Source organism: Arvicola amphibius, chromosome 3, assembly GCF_903992535.2.
Source record: "Arvicola amphibius chromosome 3, mArvAmp1.2, whole genome shotgun sequence".
NCBI classification, from domain to species: Eukaryota; Metazoa; Chordata; class Mammalia; order Rodentia; family Cricetidae; genus Arvicola; species Arvicola amphibius.
The window spans coordinates 119156536-119180760 of NC_052049.1; the positions used below are offsets into that span (position 1 = coordinate 119156536).

The following is a 24225-nucleotide window of genomic DNA, read 5'->3' on the forward strand; positions in this document are numbered from 1 at the left end:
TCTGTCTTTTAAATATAGGCACATTTTAAATGAAAATTTGATTTTGATTTTCTCTTTCAACTTTAACACAGGTGGCCTAAAAGTTCATACTTAGGAAATTATAAAGATCTTAATAAGCAAAAGAAGCAGGGGAAAAGTTAATAAATTTAGCAATAATTCTGTCTTTTTTTCTTTTGATTTCTTTACATATAGTCCCACAGAACAAGTGTGGTACATTTCTTTAAAAGTCAAGAATTCCAAGATATCAAAGGATTATGTTCTTAAATGTAAGCAGGGCCATTAAAGCTGTAAGTTCTTTTGATAAAGAGCAAGTATTGGGTGGGGGATTATTTAAAAGAAAAGTTTCTAATCTGACCTATCCTTTCTGGCCCACCCAGCTCCTGCCAGTGATAGAGCAGTATATCTCAGCCCTTACCAGAGAAACTTCTTTTACAATAGATAGTAATACAGAAGCCACATCTGGTCAATGTGCAGAGGATAAGACTGCTGTGGTCCTAAGTGAGACATGTACCATACCTCCTCCCCTCAAGGCTCAAGGATTTTCCTGGAGGGGAGGTGGATTGTAAGAGCCAGAGGTAGTGGATCTCTGCAGCAAAACAGTACTTGCTGGGCACGACAGTGCTGTCATACACATGAACTCACAGAGGCTATGACTTCTTGCACAAGACCTGTACAGATCAAGCCGGCCAAAATCTCAGCATGTACAGGGGCGGGGACTCATGAAGTTCCACTCCCAGCAGCAAGAGCTATTCACAACTGATGGCTGCTGGGGAGGTAGAGACAGTTTTCTTCAGGGACATATAGCTCCTGAAAGGCTATCTTGTTCCAACAGAGGAACCCACATACAAATAGGCAGCACTAAATGGGCACAGTGCGGGGTGGGGGGCAACACATGACATTGGGAGGGAAATGTGATTGGTAGATTTGATCAAGATACATTATATGTATTATGGAATTCTTAAACAGTTACAACCCCTACAAATACTCGAGAGAAATTTGTTTAAAAAGTATGTCTAAACTTTATAACACATGGAGTCCTTCATGATCTGTCCCGACTGACAACCTGACCAGTTCAGGTTCTTTTCTATCAGTTTTTACTGGTACTTGGCATAGCTCCCTAGCTGGAGCCTGTAGCTACCTGAAGTAGTCTGGAGTTCTCAGACTAGTGGAACACAAAATTCACATAGGGATTCCACTTGATGACTGACACATAATGCTTGGAAAGAACAAAGGAGTGGCCAGAGACATCTCACTTGGAATTGTAAAGCTGCTGCTAATTACCTGTGTTGCCTTAGAAAGTTATTTGACCTTCTTGCATTTGGTTTTCCCATTAAAAAATAAAACAGGCAAACAAACAAAAATGCTGGTGATAGCTATGCAGCTTCCAAGTGTGCTGTGAAAATGAATGACTAAGAACTCAGCAGAGCACCTGAAAATAGCAAGGGCTTAATACAATGTCAATTGTCACTATCTGAACCAAAGGGAACAATTCTAGACACCTGACATTTTACCTATCTTCTATATAATTAAGAAAGCCTTGAAGCGTTCATATTTATTCAAAAGCAAAAATAGAAACAGCAAACCCCAACAAAATGCAAACTGAAATGCTGTATAACATTAGGCACACTGTACTGACTGACCTATATGTGAGGCAGTATTACAGTAAAAATAGACAAACAAAAGTTTGTTATCACCTTGAGCAATAGTCTTTACAAGGTTTTTTGAACACCTTGTAAATCTCAGGGTTCAAACTTAAAGTCTCAACACCTTCCCCTTTTCTGTACAGAGGGCTTTTCTGTAAAAGGTAATTTTAAGGCAGCTGATACTTTTAAGAAGAAAATGAAAAAAATATTCCAGAAGAGAAGGTTGGCAAAAATTTAAAAAAAATGAATGAGGCCAAACAGAAAGGCAAACAAACAAACAAACAAACAAAATAAGAGATGATGGGGGCGGGGGGAAGGAAATCCCAGAAATGAAAGTAGTAAACACATTAAAAACTAAGATCTTAAACCAACAACCCCTTATGGAAACACTGTTACTATGTATTGCATTTTTATAACAAAAAGTTACAAATCAGAAGCTACTCCTCCCCTCACCAGTGCAGTTCCAGGACTACCCATACACTACATTTTCCTGTGTTCAGCTCTCATGCTCGCAAGCCATCTCCACGCTATTGCCAGAGTTTGCTGATATGCAAAGTTAATTTTGTATTCTAATCCCACTTCACTCAGATCCATACTCTATAAACTTCAATAGCTTTAATTCCCATTAATTATGAATAGATGCTCAAATCTCTGACAAGACATTCAAGACCATTCCTACTCTGTCCCCTAAGCTCCTCCTCCTCTACTGCTGTCTTTGTGCATATGAAGCTAAGATCTTCATCCCAGACTCCATCTGCCTGACTATGGTATCTGCTTCTGCATTTTTGGCAAGCAGTTAACTCTCTCAGGCATAAATTCAAACACTTCCTGATCTAGGATGCTTCCCTGGCTCTTCAGGTTGACTGATGCTCCATCACTTAAGTTTCTGTCCAAGCTGGTACATAGTTAGACCCTTGCTACTTTTGTATGTGGTACAGGGGAAATGAACCACATTGCATAAGTCAAGCAAATGCTCTCTCGCTGAGCTCTCTATATCCCCAGCTCTGTACACACTATTTTTCCGTATGTGTACAACTGAAGGTATAATTGACAAAAAAAAAACTTCACACAATGTGAAGTTTTGATATATGTATATGCTGTGAAATAATTTAGACATATCCCATTACATTTAGCAGAGCATAATGCCTGGCATATATTTTACCACATGAGTGAGTTTTGACTATATGAATTAAGAAATTCATATTGTTAACTTTAATCCCAGAATTTGGGAGACAGAGGCTGGTAAATGTCTGTGAGTTTAAGGACAAACTGAGTTCCAGACCAGCTAAGGCTACATAGTAAGACACTATCTCAAAAGGCAAAGATTAATAAAAGAAGAAGAAGAAAAAGAAAAAGAAATTCCTATTAGCAAATTTAAATTTTTTTTGTAATAATTGAGTTGGGCATGGTGGCACATGCTTGTAATTTCAGACCCTAAGATGGCCTGGGCTACAGAGTGTGAGGCCAGTCTGGGCTATAAGACCCATAAACAACAAACAAACAAACACCACCACCAACAAAACCCAACAGAACAGCACACACGTCCACAGAAACGTGTGTGTGCTGTGTCTGTGTTGTTCTCGATCTGCTTCCATTGCCTTTGTCTTTTCCTTTTGCATCCTCACTACAGCCATCAACATTGGAAGAGAAGCCAATTAGAGTCAGTAACCAGAACTTCTGGCCCTCTCCAACCATCCAAAGTCTCACTTTTGTCCAACAACCTCCCAAGAAATCAGACCACTTAGTACAGTCCTGCCCTGTATACATTAATAGTAAACACATTTTTTTTTAAACAGCCACACACAGGTAAAAACATCTTGCTGAAGACTGACTCTGCTTGCAGGGCTCTCTCCACACAGACAAAGACTCTCATCTGGTCATTTCCCAGGAACTGCACCCCAGTCACCTGCTATTTTGATATTCATGTTGTTATCCAGCAGGAGATTTTCAGCTTTCAGGTCACGGTGCACAATTTTTCGGCCATGGCAATAATCAACAGCAGACAGAATTTGCCAGAATTTTCTCCTGGCTTCAGATTCATTTAACCGGCCATGATTAGCAAGATAATCTGTAAAAGAGAACATTTAGAATCATTCACCAAAATAAAATAACCTCAATATTAACATTTAAGAAAATTTTGACAAAGTTTATTTGATGAAAAATTAATGTTCTGATAACACAAATAATGTGTTTTCCAAGTTTCTTGCCTTTGGAAAAGTAATCTCAACTATATTTCACAGGTCCTACATAAATTCCAGAAGCCAATGTCAGATAACAGCAAGGGTGACACATTATCCACACCACATTGCAAACTAAGCTTATTTTTATATTTGTTCCTGTGGACTCTCTGCTAATTTGCTGGAAAGATATTGTTTCTTCACATCATTTTAAATACATAAAAACTCTTGCAAGGGAAAGAACACGAATGAATTTTCTGAGCAGGGGCATTATTAGCATCACTTTCATGTGAGACCTATAAATAATTCAAGCCCTAGTCTGTTGAAAGAAACAATTTCGATCTACTCAATAGTCTACCCAAGAGCAGACAAATTTGTGTTCTAATCACAACCATGACAAATGACTCTAAGCCGCAGCTGTAAGACAATCTATTTTGCAGGATACATTAGCTTCTTTGTACAGTGTTACAATCTTTAGTAAAGCAGTTTGACTGAAAATTAATGTACATCAACTATATACATGACTTCAGAAAAACTAAATGCTACAAACCTGAAGAGCCGAAAGCCTTCTGTAATCTTTAGAAGGAAAAGGATCAACATAAATCTTGAAAAAAATTTATTTAAGGGCAGTTTTCTTAAGTAAACAATTATATTAGTGACTGTCTTACTTGGGATTATTATTTCTGTCATGAAACACTATGACCAAAAGCAACTTTGGGGAAAAAAGGGTTTATTTGGCTTACATATCCGAAACTGCAGTTCACTGAGGGAACTCAAGTAGGGCTGGAACCTGGAGGTAGAGCTGATGCAGAAGCCATAGGAGAGGGCTCGCTCAACCTTTCTTATAGCGCCTAGGACCACAAAACCAGGGGAGGAACCATCCACAGTGGGGTGGGCCCAACCACGCTGATTAAGAAAATGCTCTACAATCTTGTCTACAGCCAGTCTTATGATGGCAGTTTCTCAAATGAGGTTCCCTTCCCTCAGATGACTATAGTTTGTGTCAAACTGACATAAATCTAGGCAAGCACAGTAATAATATTCAGGTATCACATTTTCTCTCTGCCCTCATCTACATGGTTTGGTTTATAGTTTTTCTTTCTTTTCTTTCTTTCTTTCTTCTTTCTTCTTTCTTTCGTTTCTTTCTTCTTTCTTTCTTCCTTTTCTTTTCTTTCTTTTCTTCTTTCTTTCTTTCTTCTTCTTCTTTCTTTCTTTCTCTCTCTCTCTCTCTCCCTCCCTCCCTCCCTCCCTCCCTCCCTCTCTCTCTCTCTCTCTCTCTCTCTCTTTCTTTCTTAAAAAAAACAACTCATGCCTTTGGTCCATTACTTTCTAAATATGATTGTTTCTTTTTAAATTTATATAAGACTTTGCAAGTTTACAAAGTTATACTGATGCCATAGTATTTTGTATCCCTACAAACCTTATGATATCTTTTCTAATGCCCACATTATGGGGCAAGAAAGCTGAAGATAAAAGATTCAGTAATTTAGCTTAATTTAAATAACTTTTAAGTGAATTAAGTTAATTAGGATCAGAACCTGGGACTGAATTGTCTTATCATCTCTTATCTACTCTTACTGAATCCTAATCATACCTTTTAGGATCCTGCTCAAGTGTCTTGACCCTTGGTAGGCTTATATCATTTCAAGTAAAAAGAATTTCTCTTTTCTGAATTTAGTTACTGTTCTATTTGCTGTGAAGAGACACCATGATTAAGGAAATGTTATAAAAGAAAGCACTTGAGAGTTTGCTTGAGTTTCAAATGGTGAGCCCATGATCATCACGGCAGGAAGCATGGCTGCAGGCATGGCATTGGAACAGTACTGAGAGTGCACATAACCGGAACCACAAGTTTATGGCAGAAAGAGGCAGATTGGGCCTGGCATGACCTTTTGAAATCTTAATTCCCACTCCCAGTGACAAATGCCCTCCAACAAGGCCACATCTCCTCCAACAAGGCCACACCTTCTAATCCTTCCTAAAGAGTCTAACCAACTTGGAACCAGACATTCAAATATATGAGCCTACTTGGGGTCGTTCTCATTCAAACCACCACAGAACCCCTTAATCACATATCATACTCTAAAACACTGCAATTATTCTCATTTACAAAAAATATCCCAATGTATACACATATTATCTTAATGGTAACAGTGTGCCCTTGAAAGTATACACACATCTAAGCATTTTGAGACTATAAATCAAGCTTTTCTCTACTATAAACTTCACAACACTTAACACTACACAGGACACTATAAACATTAACAATCCTATTGTGTAGTGAGAGCTGCGGGCAGGCCTGCTTTTCAACCCGCCCATCTCCCGCACGGCGAGCCTTTAATACCAGAAATAACAACACACAATCTGTATTCATTTAAAACACTGCTTGGCCCATTAGTTTCAGTCTCTTATTGTCCAGTTCTTCACATCTTGCTCTAAACCCATATTTAATATCTGTGTAACACCACGAGTGGTGCCTTCCGGGAAAGATTCAGCACGTCTGACCTGGCGGCTGGCTCCATCGTGTCTGTCTCACTCCCAGCATCCTGTTCTGGTCTACTCCACCCACCTATATTCTGATCTATCAGGCCAAGCAGTTTCTTTATTAATTAACCAATGAAATCATCAGATAGATAGAAGACACACCTACAATCATTTCCCCCTTTTTCTGTTTAAACAAAAAAGAAAGGCTTCACTTTAACATAGTAAATTATATATAACAAAACAGTTATCAAGTAAGAATTACAGTTATAATATTTATATCTATTTTATCTTTTAATCATACTAGGAAAGGCTAATAAACTATCTATTTATTCTTCAACTCCATCAAAGACTCCAGAAGGATATAAAACTACCTAAGTAAACAAGAAATATGCAACTTTCAAACTCTAGAAATGACAGAGACAACTTGGCTGCCTGGACAGTCACCAAAGTTCCTCTGTACCATTGGGCATCCATCTTCGGCCTTCAGGCCCATAGTGTCCAGCAGACATTTCACTAAGCAGAAATTCCAAAGACAGTTCAGTCACTTTCTGCTGTGTCCTGCAGAATGTCTCGCAGACTCTTTCACGAATCAGGAACCCGAAAGACCATCTCACCTTTAGGCAAGTTCAGCAGTCCTCTCTCTGTGGGTTCTTTGTGTCCAGTTATGCAACAGTCCAGCAAGAGCAGTTTCTTGCCCAAATGGCTATCAAACTCCATAAAGAGCCTCTTCGATGCCCATCTTCCTCTTGAAGTAGATTGGTGCTGCCAGGAGCAGATGTGTCTCATTGTCATGAACAGCCCTAAGTTATTAAAACATTTAAAATGCCATATTCTGTAGCCTTTGAAAGATATGAAGAATGCCTATCTAACTGAAATATATCTCTATATATCTAGAAAATCTAACTAACATGACTACAAGCTTGACTATTATCGATTATTCAACAACCTATATTTCCTAATTATACAATACATTTTTTAAATGAACTACACAATCACAATACCTTAATCAAGATCAAAAATACATATACATATAACAAAATTAACCTTAAATTTAAATCACTAAAGCAAAATCCATATCAATGCAAATTATTCATATCTATATCATATTCCCTTTAAAATGTAAAAGAAACACTTATAAACAATATTTGGGAACATGGGTGCAGTTATTTCTCTCCAAACTGCTTCCTGCTGAATGGGGGCGCTGTTAATCAGATTTTTCATAATGTAACCTGTGTGCCAGGTTCATCTCAGTCATCAGTTGGGTGAAGTAATTTTCTGAAGGTGTTCACAGCAACTTTTCAGGAGGGCGTGGTCTATCATACCATATTGGGATAGAAGCAATTCACAGGGTCTCATCCTCTGTGAAAACAAAAGAAGAATCTCTTTTCCAAAGCATCAGGTTCCTTAGATCCAAATTCTGAAGTCAAGGTATTTTCAAAATATCTATCTTGGATTGGGTTCAGCAGCATTTGGTAAACAAATATCTTTTAGGCAGCTGTTGCTCCTTCCTCAGCATTCAAACAATTCAAAGAGAGCATAATAACATACAGTATCAAGATTCTCTGTGTATTTTCCATCTTTGTGCAGCTTTGTTTTAAACCTCTATTTCTTTTATTTTTTACTTTTATTTTTTTGAGACAGGTTCTCTGTATATCTTGTGTCCTGGAATAACTCTGTAGACCAGGCTGTCCTTGAATTAGAGATCCTCCTGTCTCTGCCTCCCAGGCATTGGGATTAAAAGTGTGGGCTACCACACCTTCAAGTCATAGAGGTTGAATCTACCTCTACCCTCGCAAGTGTTGGGATTAAAGGTGTGTATCTACCACCACACCCAACTACTTTCCTTTTTCTTTTTTACTTTTAAAGAACTTTAAAACCTTTGGCTTGCATATATTTTTAACACATAGTAAACCATGTAGACGTTTCTTCGACTTTGAATCTTTCTTTACTGTATATCTCTCTTTTGTGACCACATGAGTCTTTAATTTACTAAACAATATTGGTAGGACTAAACCCGTGACTTTGGCGGCTGGATCCAGCCCATGCCTTAGCTTTCCAGCCTCATGGCAGAGGTACCGGCTGTAGCCATTTTTATTGCCACAACTCTATGGCATTTCAAGGTACTTGCCAGCAAGCAAGCTGCAGCATTCTGCTCACAGACCACACTCAGTCGGCCTGCCTGTCTGAAAGAGTCAGAGTTTGCCCTGGCAGTATGGACCAGGACACCAGCATTTTAAAACAGCACAACTTTTTCCTGCTACGGCTGAAAACAACCAAGCATGCAGTCAGCTTTTATCAACGCCATTTAAGTGTTTTGTAGGCAGGACCTCTTAAGAGCTGCAGGGTTTGCAGCTAAAGCTGATCAGAGAGCCTCTCTTAGAGGAGAGTGCTTGCTTGCCTCTAGCAAGCAGAGCAGACCCGAGAAATTGCTGCTACCAAGAAAACATGCTTAATCTTTCCCAAGCTTTCTGTGGATTCAGTTATCCACATGGGCGCCATTCTGTAGTGACGAGCAAGGGGCTGCATTCCTGCCACCCAGATCCCAGCCGCCTGGCTAGCTTTATGCCCCAAAATAACAACACACAAAACTGTATTCATTTAAACAATGCTGGCCCATTAGTTTCAGTCTCTTATTGTCTAATTCTCACATCTTGCTTATAACCCATATTTAATTATCTTGTAACACCACGAGTGGTGTCTTACCAGGAAAGATTCAGCATGTCTGACCTGGCGGCTGGCTCCATCGCGTCTCACCCAGAGAGAGGAGAGGCAGGGCAATTGCCCGAGGCATCTGCCTCACGCCCAGCATCTTCTGTCCTGTTCTGTCTTCTCCACCCACCTATGTTCTGACCTATCAGGCCAAGCAGTTTCTTTATTAATTAACCAATGAAATCATCAGATAGATAGAAGACACACCTACATCACTATTGAAATCTTATTATGGTGATGTTATGAACATTTCATTCAACAATACTGTAAAAAAATGTATAGAAACTATGTCTACTCTTCTACACATTATTGTTCTATACACTGTAGACCTTAAATGTAAATGGATGCTTTATCTATTCTGCATTTGCTAGTATCAGAATCTGAAATGGTAGGCTCACAATGCTTTACTTTGGCCTAGACAATAATCATGTACAGTTCTGAAGGAAAAGAAAGGATCCCTCGAGAATACAGAAAGTTTCTGGTAAAGATGAATCAAACTGTCTTTAGGGAGGATTGTTTCACTGATTCTTCACTTCCATATTCCATATACATTATAAGACAAACATAAAGGACTGAATAAATGTAGGCTTAGTTTTTAAAAAAGTGACAAGAGGATGCGATAGATATTTCTGAGGAGCACTGTCCTATCTGGTTCTGCGTAGGAGTGCTTTGATTGGCTAGTGAGCTTCTGGAGTGATCTTTCCATCCAGGATTCTCATCACTGACTCTGTTATGATCATGGTTCTAAAAGCCAGGACACATGGAACTCTCACAAACGCTTGCTAATCAGAGACTACAGGGAACTATCTCAAAGGCTGTCGGGAGCTTTAGGAAAGGGGCTGAGCACCTGCACCGTTTCTAGAAAGCCGCCAGGTGATACTGAAGATGAAGGCACAGGAATCAAAGTCTGAGACCCACAGCAAGTTCAAAGTTTTATCCTAACTGGTTATCATCACATGAATCAATGATTTCATATAGAATCAAAATTTGTTTTTTAATAATTATTTATTCCTGCCACAAATAGTAAATGAAATTTCTTTGGGAAATTTTTCTCAAGAGAGAATATCCTCTTATCAATCAAGGGTATATTTAGTTCTTTTAACACCCTTTAATGGGTTAGGAATGGTAAAAAACAAAATCTATTTTTTTCCCAGTAAGTACTAGTTGAGAGTACAGAGCAGCACAGCATCACTTCTAACACTACTAGAATCTGCATGTCTGGTCATCTTATTTAGCATTCCTTTCTCTCCATTCTGGTCTTCTAAGAATCATATGAATTCCTTGTAGTAGTTTTTTTTTTTCCAACTCTTTGGTTCTTTATTTTTTTTTATTTTAAATTTTATTGAGCTATACATTTTTCTCTGCTCCTCTCCCTGCCTCTCTCCTCCCCTTCAACCCTCTCCCATGGTCACCATGCTCCCAATTTACTCAGGAGATCTTGTCTTTTTCTACTTCCCATGTTGATTAGATCCATGTATGTCTCTCTTAGAGTCCTCATTGTTGTCCAAGTTCTCTGGAATTGTGAATTGTAGGCTGGTTTTCTTTGCTTTATGTTTAAAAATCACTTATGAGTGAGTACATATGATAATTGTCTTTCTGGGTCTGGGTTACCTCACTCAAAATAATGTTTTCTAGCTCCATCCATTTGCCTGCAAATTTCAAGATGTCATTTTTTTCTGCTGTATAGTAAGTATTCCATTGTGTAAATGTGCCACATTTTCCTTACCCATTCTTTGGTTGAGGGGCATTTAGGTTGTTTCCAGATTCTGGCTATGACCAACAACGCTGCTATGAACATAGCTGAGCACATGTCCTTGTGACACGATTGTGACTCTTTACTCTTTTGTGGGGGCCCACCATACAACTCCCAAATTAGATGGAGGCTTATTCTTACTTATGAATGCCTGACCCTTAGTTTGGCTTGTTTCTAGGTAGCTTTTCTTAAATTATCCCATCTATCTTTGCCTTGGGGCTTTTAACCTTTCTCTACTTCTGCATATTTTTCCCTTCTTATTCCATATCTGGCTGTGTGGATGGCCCCTGGAGTCCTTCTTCTTCTTTTCTCTACTTGATCTCCCCTCCCAGATTTCTTCTCCTACTTATTCTCTCTGCTGGCCAGTCCCACCTATCTTTTCTCCTGTCTTACTATTGGCTGGTCAGGTCTTTATCAAAACCAATCAGATATTTTAGACAGGCAAAGCAATACAGCTTCCAGCTTCACAGAGTTAAACAAATGCAACATAAAAGAATGCAGCACCTTTGCATCACTAAACAAATGTTCCACCACAGCGTAAACAAGTTTAACACATCTTAAATTAATATTCCACAACAATGCCTGGGTTTTTATATTCAATTTAACTGTATGTAGTTATTTATTACTATGTTCAGGTTTCTTGTCTCTGGTCAGTGAAAATTCCACCACACTGTCCATCCTCTCCCCGAGGGATGGGGATCAACCTAAAGTTCAGGACATCATGTGTGCCAAGCAAGTGACCTACTACCTTTGAGTACATTTTCCATCCCCACTCCACACTGGCTTTTAAAACCCAATTATAGAAAAATCTATAGCTTGCTGTTTTCTAGCATAATAAAACTGATTCACATTTATCTTGAATATTTCCTGTCCTGAACTTCAGTCAGCCATTTCTTAAGGTATGGTATTTTTCCTGGAACTTGTAATGGTGTGCTTACTAGTGATGGTCACCTCCCATGCCTTTCCAGAGACACAGCTACAGGTACTATTTTAAAAAGAGAAAAAAAAATATTATTCTGTTTACCTTCTGCCATTTCAAAACTATACTCTAGTTTTAAAAACAAGTATTACATTGTTTGACTATTTATTTAGGGTTTTTTTTGAGAGAGGGTTTCTCTGCACAGCCCAGGCTGTCCTGAGCTCACTCTGTAGTCCTGGACTCGAACTCAGAAATCTGACTGCCTCTGTTTTCTGAGTGCTGGCATTAAGGTACTGATTCAGCAACCTTGGCATTTATTTGTGTTTTTAAAAATGTCGTCTTCCTAAACAACCTTGTTCTTAATATTCACATAAAGTACTTTTCTATCCTAGAGCTAATATCAAATAATCTCAAAATAGCCATACTATATTACTGCTAACAATAAACCACAAGTTTACAAGCTAATATTTCTTTGAAGGTTCTTTTTCGCTTGAGATAACACTGTCCTACAATATGGAGTCTAACTACTATGCTTTAAAGTACTTGAGAAAAGGTTGGGGATGTAGTTCAGTGACAGAGTACTTGTCCTGGAGTAGGTTCCAATACTCTGCACTCCCTAAAATAAAGCACTAACATGAGAGAAAGACAGCTGTGTATGTTTTCAGGATTAGGAATGGCTTCTAATTTTACTTTGAATAAATAAAACATCTGGTACTTACTATGATGTCACATTAAACTAGATGATAGGACATAATCAGAAGTCTTCCATCCTGGTTCCCCTCCTCGTGTCTATAGGTAACTTTTTGGATTTTGGGTGTCTTTTGGTGTTTCATTTCATAATAATAAAAAAAGATGCCCACATTGTCTTTTTCCTACCTTTTACATAAGAACATTTATTTTCCCCTTTCAAACTTCAACGAAAATTTCTCTTTCCTTTAGTTTCGTTGTAGACATTTCTTCTATTTCTTTTCACTAATGTGTTCTTACTCCTTTTCAAATTATAGAAAGCTACTACAGTCTAATTGCTGGGCCGTCACCTCTTGCTTCTTCTCCCCCTCCCTTTTTTTTTCCTTTTTGTTTTTTTGAGACAGGGTTTCTCTGTGTAGCCCTGGCTGTCCTGGAACTTGCTCTGTAGACCTGGCAGGCCTCAGAGATCTGCTTGTTTCTGTCTCTGCCACTGGAATGCTCTTCTCCTTCTTTTCCTTCTTAAAACAATGTTTTCAAGGTTCATCCCAGTCTAGTACACTATTTTGGAATTTTTTTAAGATTTATTTTTATTTTCTGTGTGTGTGCCCACAGAGGCCAGAAGCAGATATCAGATAACCTGGAACTGAAATTATGACTGTGAGCTGTCATGTGGGTGCTAGCAACACCAAAGCCAGGTTCTCTGCAAAAGCAGCAAGTGCTCTTAACTGCTGAGTTCATCTCTGCTAGCCCCAAGGCTTACTAATAAATTTAATGTATGAGTGCTCTGTCTGCATGCCAAAAGGGGCATCAGATCCTATTATAGAGTGGCTGTGAGTCCCATGTGGTTGCTGGGAACTGAACTGAGGACCGCTGGAAGAGCATCCAGAGCTCTTAACTGCTGAGGCCATCTCTCCAGTCCTGGGGTCTTTTGTGTTTAAAGATTTATTTGTATTAGTTTTTATTTTACATGACTGTGTGTATGTTAGGTCACGTGTATGTGTGCTGCTGTGACAAGAGGTCACTGAATCGACCTGGTGCTGGAGTTATCTTTGTGAACCACCTTGGTTGCTAGGACCTGAACTCAGGTCTTTTGGAGAGTAGCAAGTACTCTTAGCAGCTGAGTGAATCGCTGTAAGCCCTGCTTTCTTTTTCTATTTATAGTCTTTCCTCACAGAACTAATCTAAATTACCACCTTTGTGTGGAGCACCTTTGGTCTCCATTATTCTTAACTGGACATGTTATTTAATTTTCTCTTAATTTTCACCTCAGGGATGTCTCTTAGTCACTGGTCTAGGACCTTCTGCTCATAGATCCTATGGAGAGCTGTGGTGGTTTGAATAGGAATGGCCCCCATAGACTCATGTGGTTTTTTGTTGTTGTTGTTTTTTGTTGTTTGTTGTTTTTTTTTGTTTTTTGTTTTTTTTTTTTTGGTTTTGCGAGACAGGGTTTCTCTGTAGCTTTTGGAGCCTGTCCTGGAACTAGCTCTTGTAGACCAGGCTGGTCTCGAACTCACAGAGATCCGCCTCTGCCTCTGCCTCCCGAGTGCTGGGATTAAAGGCGTGCGCACCACCGCCCCGGCTTGTTTTTTTTTTTTCTTTTTTGGTTTTTCGAGACAGGGTTTCTCTGTAGCTTTGGAGCCTGTCCTGGAACTAGCTCTGTAGACCAGGCTGGTCTCGAACTCACAGAGATCCACCTGCCTCTGCCTCCCCGAGTGCTTAGACTCGTGTTTTAAAACACTTGGCCCATACAGAGTGGCACTACTAGGAAGTGTGGCCTTGTTAGAGTACGCGTGGCCTTGTTGCAGGAAGTGGTGTCACTGTGGAAGTTGGTTTTTGAGGTTTTATATGCTCAAGCTACACCCAGTATGGCACACAGTTTCTTCTGCTGCCTGCAGATCAGGATACAGAACTTGTCAGCTCCTCTCCAGCACCATGTCCGCCTGCACGCTGCCATGTTTCCCAAAAAGACAATAATGAACTAAGCCTCTGAACTGTAGCTAGCTCCAATTAAATATCTGCGAAGTTCAAGGGTATACAGATTAGGGTTTATATAATAAACAAATTTCTCATTCTGCTCTGATAAATCTAAAACTCAGCACATAGATTTTGGTATGTAATAAATTCTAATCAGATACATGTTATCATCACTACATCACTACGCTGTGACAACCTTCCCTTCCCCTGAGAGACAGGGACATCTTTTCCACACTCTTACAAAGAAATGGAAAACCAAGCCCGTTGAGTTTCCTTAGGTTACAAAATGTTAAAAATCATGTCATAATACTGGTAAGCTTCATATTCTTCAATTAGAATGATCAGTTAGAGCTGATGGTAATCTAAGAGATTAATAATTTTTAAATGAATACTTAATGTTAAAGGGTTTGATTTTTAATTTTCACTTTTTTAGGTTAATGTAGTGTCTCATTAAGTTACCCCATGCTGGTCTTTTACTTCTTATCCTCTTGTCTCAGCCTCTCCAGAAGTTTGGGAATACAGGTTCATGTGACAAGGTCAGCTCAATTTGTTGCAGAACCCAGTGATATTTTGTTTCATATTTTAACAAATAAAGCTGCTCGAAGATCAGAGTGCAGAGCTAAGCCACTAGAGGGTCAGCGAGTGGTGGCGCACACGCTTTATTCCAGGACTTGGGAGACAAGTGAGAGGGTACCCTGGCTACAGGAGATGGAATCTTCCTAAAAGAGGAACAGAGCTCACACAAAGGTGATCCTAGCACTAGGGATCAACACCTCTAATACCCAGCACTGGGGAGGTGGAGACAGAAGTATGTGGCTGGTGGGGCGGAGAGAGGAATATAGTGAGGAAGGAGACAGGGGCTCAGTGCAGTTCTGAGTTTGGTGGAGACTGATGGAGCCTGGAGATACAGTCTGAGGACAGGATCGCCCCTTCGGTTGAGCACTGGTAAAGGTAAAAGAACTCTCCAGTGGGTTGGCTTCTCTGCTTCGCTGATCTTCAAGCATTAACCCCTATATCTGACTCTGGGATTTTAGAATTCATGCTACAGATAATTGGTCAGAAGTTCCTTAACAACAATTTGCAAAGATTCCTATTTCTAGCAACTCAATTTGGCAGAGAAACCGTGCTTTAGGAATATGGAGGAAATAAACCCCAAAGTTTTGACAGGCAATGAAAACTGGCTAATTTTTGTTTTTTTCTCAAAAATTTAAGGATCCATTATTTCTCCTCTAAAATAGATTTATTTATAACTACATATATATTTGTATGTGTCTTAAGAGGACTTGTGTACCACAGTATGGCAGGAGTGCAGGTGACCAAGGAGTTCAGAAGGTGGCACTAGGTTACCTGAAGCTGGAAGTGGCAGGCAATTATTAGCTGCCTGATGTGGGTATGGGAACCAAACTCAGGTCTCCTCTGCAGAACAGTAAGAGAACTGAGCCATCTTCTCCTTACTTTCAGTTCCCATGACCAGATCTTATTTTTTCCTAACAGTTATTTCTTTAATTAGAATTAAAATATTATATAAAATAAGATCAATTATTATTAAATAAAGATTCAGTCTGTCAACTTAGTTCTCACTGGTTCTTACCAATCTTTGATAAAGTGCAAGAAAGGAAGGTCTATTAAGTAAAACCCAAAAACATTTTAATATATTAGATGTACTATATAGCACGTGACTTCTAATAGAAGATAAATTAGGTATGGGACCTGTGTTGAGTTAGAATAGTCTAGATTATCTTAATTTTATATATTTGGTTTAAAAAATAATTTATAAAATCAAATTACATTCAACTTGTAATATTGAGACATTTGTGAATATAAAACTACAGATTATAAACCTCATTTTATTCTGTTTATTTTTGTAAGCACATAATCATTTTAAATTATGTGTTTGACAAAAATTAAGGAAATTGTTGCCTGTGGTATACTCTGGCAGTTTAATTGTGTTCAGCAATTTCCTTCCGTTAGGCTGTTCACATCTGTTACTCTTCACTCAGCTCTAGTTGCATGGAGCTACTGAAGGAAACTGTGCTCTTCTAAGAAGTCAAATGAGGTTTTAGTTACATACTTTTTTATTTGAGACAGGGTCTCAGTATGTTGCCTTTGCCTACCCTAGAATCATTATGCAGATGAGGTTGGCTTTGAACTCATAGAGATCTACCTTCCTCTGCCTCCATAGTGCTGGGATTAAAGATGTGTGTGCTACCATGCCCATCTAGTTATATACTTTTTTATTTTAAAGGTTATTTACTACTGGCTTCCATGTTCTGGTGTTCAATAACAATTAAAATACTCAAATTTTTCTAAAATTATGTATAACTCTTAAACAAACCAAGAAAACAAAAATACAACAATAATAGATATCAAATATAAGTTCAAAGTTTTTCTTCCCAATAAAACACAGGAGTAAAATAAACCTCTATGACCTTTTTTAAAGTAAAAAAATCCTAGCTGGGGTGGTGGCGGCGGCGCATGCCTTTAATCCCAGCTCTCAGGAGGCAGAGGCAGGCGAATCTCTGTGAGTTCGAGGCCAGTGGGGGTCTACAAGAGCTAGTTCCAGGACAGGCTCTAAACTACAGAGAAACCCTGTCTCAAAAAAAAAAAAAAACAAAAGAAAATCCCTAAATATATAGAATAAAGATCTAGGGTCAGCCACCACCTTATTTTGAGTCCTGGCTCTATGTCCCATGCTTTGTGACAGTGGCAATTATTTAGCCCATGGGTTATCTAGTAATATAATAAAAGTCAGGGTTAAACTGTTTCTGCACTGAATTCTAACCAAATGGAAAAGAGCTTAGGGAATGGGTTTTTATTACACATGTATTATGTTGACTTTGGTTACACACAATATTATAATCCAAGATTCTAGCAATTACCTTACAAATACTTATTAGGGAAAAAAATCCAATTCTAACTATTTATGGTAAATAAAGGCCTATGAAGATAAATGTACAAAGAACACATGACAACATGACAGTGGTCCAGTTTCCAACTACATGGCATAGTTTTTTTTTTTTGGCTTTTTAAAAAAAATTCTGTGTCTTCACATCCTGCTTCCTGATCCACCCATCCACACCCCCCCCCCCAAAAAAGAAGACAATTTTAAGAGGAAAAAAAGGAAAAAAAAATAAAAAAGAAGGGGAAAATCTCATGGAAGCTGCAGAGTGTCATAGAGTGGTTCACACAGTAAACCCCCTTATCTATACATTTTTAAATCCTTCTTATTTTATTTTTAAAGATTTATTTATTTATTATGTATACAAACATTCTGCCTTGATGTATGCCCGCATGCCAGAGGAGGGCGCCTGATCTCAGTACATATGGTTGTCAGCCACCATGTGGTTGCTGGGAATGTGAACTCAAGGACCTCTGGAAGAGCAGCCAGTGCTCTTAACCTCTGAGCCATCTCTCCAGCATCCTTCTTATTTTAAATTGTTTAAACCTATCCAATGTGCTATACATTTTTTTCCCACTTCCCTCTCCCTTCCACACCCAACCCCCTGCCTTCCATGCTCCCAATTTACTCAGGAAATCTTCTATTTTTTACCCTTCTTAGGAGGATCTATATATGTCTCCTTGGGGTCCTCTTTGCTACCTAGGTTCTCTGGGGTTGGGGCCTTTAGGGCTGGTTGTCCTTTGCTTCTTTCTTGGCTGGTGGGAGTAAAATCTTTGAAAGCTTTGGAAATCAGTAATGGTTTCTTACAAATTGGGCATCAATATACTTCAAGACCCAGGCAATACCATTCTTGGGCATATACCCAAAGGATACACATTCACACCACAAGGACATTTGCTCAATTATGTTCAGAGCAGCATTATTTGTAATAGCCAAAACTTGGAAACAACCTAGATGCCCCTCAAACCAAAGAATAGATAATAAAAATATGATATATTTACACAATGGAGTACTACTCAGTGGTAAAAGACAATGATATCTTGAAAATTTATAGGCAAATGGAGCTAGAAAAAGGCCATCCTGAGTGAGGTAACTCAGACCCAGAAAGAAAAATATGTACTTACTCATAAATAGATATACACATAAGGCAAAGGATATCCATATATTTTTAGATGCAGCGTATATCGCAAAGAATCATTGGTCTTATCTGAGGTCCCTGGTCTCTGCTGAACTATCGATGTTGGGCCCTCATTGGGACTCTTGCTGGACATCCCATTGCTGTACTGTGTCTTTGGGATCTGCAGCCCTGGGTCCACAGGACTGACAGTGCCCCCCCCCATACTCCAGCAGATCACAGATGGGGTAGATGCTGGGGTGGGCCAACACATAAGCCTGGTTCTGGGTCTGGGTAAATTGCAGGGTTAATCAGCCTGAAGCTCTCCCACCACCAGAGTGAGCTCTCCAGCACTGTCCTGGCTAGTTCAACCCCTGCAGCAATGAGCAAGGGGCGGGGCCAGTTCTCTGGCTTTCCCTTCTACAGGGTTGGTTCTCCCACACCCACACCTCCAGGGTCAGCTTTACTGTGTTGCCCAGGCTAGGTGTAGGAGCTGCAGCTGATGAGGGGCAGGGCCAACTTTCTCACCTGCCTCAGGCATTGATGGGTGGGCATCTCTCCTGCCCATGCCAAGAACAAGACAGGTGAGTCATGGGGACAGCTCTCTCATGCTCACAACGATAAAAAGAACCATCAGAGTTGGCTCACCCACACCCTCTGCTAAGAGAGTCTGCTCTTCTGTGCTGCCCAGAACAGGTGTAGGGCCTGTTCTTCAGAGTGTTAGAGCTGGTAAGGGGCAGGGACAGCTCTCCCATCTGCTTCAGGTGTTGATGGGGGGGGAATCTCTCCCCCACCTATGGCAGAGATATTTCTAAAAATTAGTTACATTGCTTTAGCAAGTCAATCTGAAAATATAATAGCTTCTCCTCTCCCCATGAATCAATTAAAGATGCAAGTTGAATCAATATGAGGTTAAACTATGAAGCTAAAGAGTAAGAGTGATCATATTCATTTGTTTTTCAAATATCTGAATGACTTCTCTTGTCAAAGTACTTGGAACTTTGTCTTCAGTATCTTCATTATTCGTCTATGTCAACAGTAAGAAGGCAATAACTACCACAATAAAAATGGCGAACTACAGAGTATGGCAAATGTCAGAGATACAGTGTCCTCCCCTGAACGATAGGGAGAGATTCTCTAAGAAGCTCCTATCCCAGCTGTGGAGAGAAGCCGCCAGCAGAGCCAGCAAGAAGCACGCCAGCTAGAGCCAGCAAACACATGAAACCAAAGGAGAACCAGGTCAGCGGACCAAGAGTGGAGGGAAGGGGTGACACAGAATTCACCCAAGCCTAAGAGGAGCCATGTTACAACATGGGGACACGATGGGAGGAGCCATGTTACACATGGGGACCGATGGAGGAGCCATGTTACAACATGGGGACACGATGGGAGGAGCCCATGTTACAACATGGGGGACACTATGGGAGGAGCCATGTTACAACATGGGGACACTATGGGAGGAGCCAGGTTACAACATGGGGACACTATGGGAGGAGCCAGGTTTACAACATGGGGACACGATGGAGGAGCCATGTTACAACTGGGGACACGATGGGAGGAGCCATGTTTACAACATGGGGACACGATGGGAGGAGCCATGTTACAACATGGGGACACGATGGGAGGGTTTTGAAGTAGTAGGCATGAGATCTAATGTGACTTACATATTACAAACTGAAAAATAATTAGACATTTCTTTTAAAAATAAGATGCACCACCGCTCAGGTGGTGGCACATGCCTTTATTCCCAGTAATCGATAGGCAAGAGAAGCAGGTGGATCTCTGTTAGCTTGAGACCAGTCTGGTCTACAAGAGCTAGTTCCAGGACAGCTAGGGCTATTACACAGAGAAATGCTGTCTTGAAATAAAAAACCAACCAAACAAAAAAGCTGCACATTTGAAATGCTAAAGAAATGTAGATAGCCCTGCAGGACATGATGGCTGATCTGGGACTCAGTAACCAGTAACCAATAACTCAGTAACCAATACATACAGATTTACAGTTCATGTGAGAAAAGAAGGCTAAATATTAAAAATCTCACCATTTTAAGAATAACACAGAGGAGCCATCATTAAGCAATGCTGGCTTATAGACAAGATGAGATAGTGTCTGAAACATGGTAAACTCTCAATAATTCCAGAGAAATAACTGGGTATGCTTACTGATTCTATGCAGTAAAGTTTCATTATTTCAAACTGTCTTAGGCTGTTATTATTTTTTTAAAAAGGTAATTGAATAGTGTGGGAAAGTGTTACAATTCATATTTGATGATGATGTCATCTCAATGGTATTCAACATTCTAGACAATTCCCTTAAATAGGTATTTTTATCCTACTTATTTTATCATCTCTATAGGGCCTCAAAGTCTGTTGTAAGTATTTCTGAGTAATGAATTTGACTGGACTGATAAATGAGTCATTCTAAACTGTACTGATGTGGTGTGCTATTTACTCAACTTATGCTAGTGTTATAATAATATTTATAAATGCAATCTGGTCACACGTTAAGATTCTTTACACAGATAAATACATTCAGATAGCTATTTGATATGCAATTATCTCTTAAGGGAAGAAATGTAGTTCAAATATTACGGTTCTACAAATCACATAATTTCAAGAATTATGATCCAAATGTCAAACCAGGAAAGTAAGATACTGATGAAAGAAAGATGTTATTTTGACATTTGATCTCCATATATAAAAATACACTTTTAACAGATATAAGGCATTGCCATTTTTTCACTCACAGAGAAAGGGGCAACACACCTACCCACCCACACATCCTTAAGTTTTCATTGAACTGGTCAGGTGGATTAAAAGGATGAGGCCGTGCTGGGTTGGTTTATTCAGAAATGTACATTAGGAAGTTAAGATTACAGATTGAGCTGGACAGAGCAGGAACGGTTTTTTCAGTGAAGCAATTGCAAACATGATGGCAGAACAGTACATTAGAGTTCTTGAGTAAAAACAGTTAACAGAAAGTCTAGCCCTGTGTTTGTTCAAGCTATTTATCCTTGCTTTCCATTTATTTCCAGGTTCAATTGTGGGAAGGAGCATAAATTATTAGGCAGGTTCTGAAGAATAAAGTATGATTCAATTTCAGAAGGAAGATAAAAGACACAAACGCATTACTCATGACTAACTTAGCCAGGGAAGTAATTAAACAGACATCTCTAAAACACTGTCAATCAATTTCAAAAAACATTGGGCTATGTTCTCAGCTCTTGGACAAATCAAATTTTGGAGGCTTCAGTTTCTAAGCATGCTTGTGGAACAATGGTCTTTTATCCTGTCACTTGTATTATTTTTAATAAAATGCTGATTGACTGGTAGCCAGGCAGGAAGTAGAGGCGGGGTAACCAGAACAGGAGAATTTTGGGAAGAGGAAAGAGTCAGTCTGCAGTCGTTACCCAGACAAAGAAGAAGCAAGATAAGAATGCCTCGCTGAAGAAAGGTACCAAGCCACGTGGCTAACACAGACAGAGTAATGGGCTGATATTATAAGATGTTATGAAAGAGTTAATAAGAAGTCTGAGCTAATAGGCCAATCGGTTTATAATTAATGTAGACATCTGTGTGCTTCTTTGGGACTGGGTGGGACAGAAACCTCGGTCAATATAAGCATATCTAACTAGCATAACTTCCAAGTTTACCTTTAATTCAATATCAATATTTAGATGGATCTTAGCTTTGTAAAGAAAAAAAAAACATGGTTTGCAAATTTCCCTTGGTGTGTTTATATCTCATTGAGTCCCCTACAATTTCTAGTACAACTTCCCCCAGGGCCCTTATTAGTTCTGGAAAACATCAAACATATTGTTGGGGAGCTCTAAAACCACTTGTCATTAAGTAGTGGGGCTAAGAGGACAAAATCCTGGATGGTAAAGACCCACTGCTAGAAGCTAGAAGAAAACAGATCAAAGAGGTTCACAGGAAGGCCAAAAACAAACAAACAAACAAACAACAAACAAACAAACGAATGAATAAATAGAAATGGCTGCGGTTTGGGCAATCTAACACAGGAGTGGAGCTTGTGCTTTTACCCAGGGTAGCATTAGAAACTAAGATCTGGCATCTCATGAAGCTACTGGCAATGTGTAGAGGGAAAGAAATACAACCAAATAAAAGAACTTTGTAGTCATTCAACAAATGTCCCTTTTCAACAGCAAAGAATTGTTTGTTCATGTTTATGCAACCTATTGGTGATGATGATCCTGACTACAGGAACAGATACAATTTGAACAGGTTTCCGTTTGGCAACCTTTATATTTTAATGTTGGCAAAGGGACACGACTTAATAGAATTGAACTGCAATTTAACTTCTTGCATTAAATGATGTCTGGTAGCAGGTTTAATGGTTAGTCTTGTGCTACAATGTGGAAAGAGATTAATCAAATTGTCACTCAGAGGAAAGTGAAGTACACTATTACCCTGTACTGATAAAACAAGTTTGAAACAGGACAACTACAACACATTTTTGGCTGCAATCTTTAAAATTTTGTTAAAACTAATCTTTAAGTTTTGTTAAAGCCAGAGTTCAAACTCATAGTAGTGGAATCAACAGAATTATAGGACTGTCAGCCTTTTGACATGTGATATGATGCTGTCATCTACAAAAGTGGTGGGCCACATCCACAGCTATCCTGGGATGCATGTGGTCCACAGATCAAAGGTTTGGCATACCCAGTTTAGAGAGTGTGTCTCACTGTGTGTTCCTAGCTCAGCATCCTACATCTTGTTGTTTAGTCAGCAGTTCCAACAGTTTGGGACCTATCTTTCTACCAATCTTTTCTGTCCTCCACCCCTTTTCCCTACTAGAAGCAACAGCAAAATTCATTTTGTATGTTTTGTAGACATCTGCACTCTTTTTCAGAATGAGTAAATGCACCAGCAAAGAAATACATTTGAATTAAAAAAAAAAGCTACATGGAAAATGTCAGTCATTGAGGAATGGATGGCCCTTGAGATTGGTGCAGCTATTCTGTTTCTGTGAAAGCCCAGTTTTAGGTGTTTGTCACCTTACCCTGGCATCTTAGTCCTTTCTCTGCAGTTCTTTTCTTTTTCATTAGATTTTGAGAATTTCATACAATATATTTTGATTGTCAGGCATGGTGGCACACACCTTTAATCTCAGCACTCAGGAGGCAGAGGCAGGTGGATCTCTTGTGACTTCGAAGCCAACCTGGTGTACAAACTGAGTCCAGGCCAACCAGAGCTGTTATATGGAGAAAAAAAAACCAAAACCAAAACAAAACAAAACAATAACCACCACCCAAAAAAACCAAAACCCAATATATTTTAATCATATTTTTTCTTCTTCTTTAACTCCTCCAAAACTCCACCTCCCTACCCTAACTTCATGCTCTTCCTTTCTTTAAAATTGCATAAAACAGTACTGTTATTTTTTTCATTTAATGAAACATGATCTCTCTCACTCTTTAGTCCAGATTAGCCTTGAACTCATGGTCATTCACTGCCTCAGCCTCCAAAATTCTGGAATTAGGGGCATGAACCACTGCACCTGGCTTCTACATATTAGTAGTAGAAGCATTTTTAGATACAGGTAAATTCTTAGGGAAAGAAAATGTAACACACACAAATGTATTTCTTCTATCGCTTTAAATTCTGGCCAGTTTAGTTTTATTAATCAAAATAAGACTTGGCTAGAAAGCAGACACAAATGACCCATACAAGAGTCACATAAAAGATAGACTCAATGGAGGAGTTCTTGCCTTGTAGGCACAAGATCTGATTTGCTTTCTGGCACCTCAACATAAATAATAATAGAAATTAATTTCAATCCTTGTTCTCTTTCAAGCTTTTACTTTTTATTTTCCTTTTAGATCTGTCACTCTTTTTCATTCAT

At 39.2% G+C, this 24225-nt stretch overlaps 1 protein-coding gene across 3 annotated transcripts in view; it reads right to left on the minus strand.

Moving 5' to 3' along the window:
- Sik2 (salt inducible kinase 2) overlaps positions 1–24225 on the minus strand; it is a 97366-nt gene that overhangs the window by 32542 nt on the left and 40599 nt on the right. For all 3 annotated transcript variants that reach the window (XM_038323467.1, XM_038323465.1, XM_038323466.2), the window contains exon 4: positions 3550–3711. In XM_038323467.1, coding sequence (XP_038179395.1) covers positions 3550–3711 — 162 coding nt within the window. The remainder of the gene's footprint in view (positions 1–3549; positions 3712–24225) is intronic.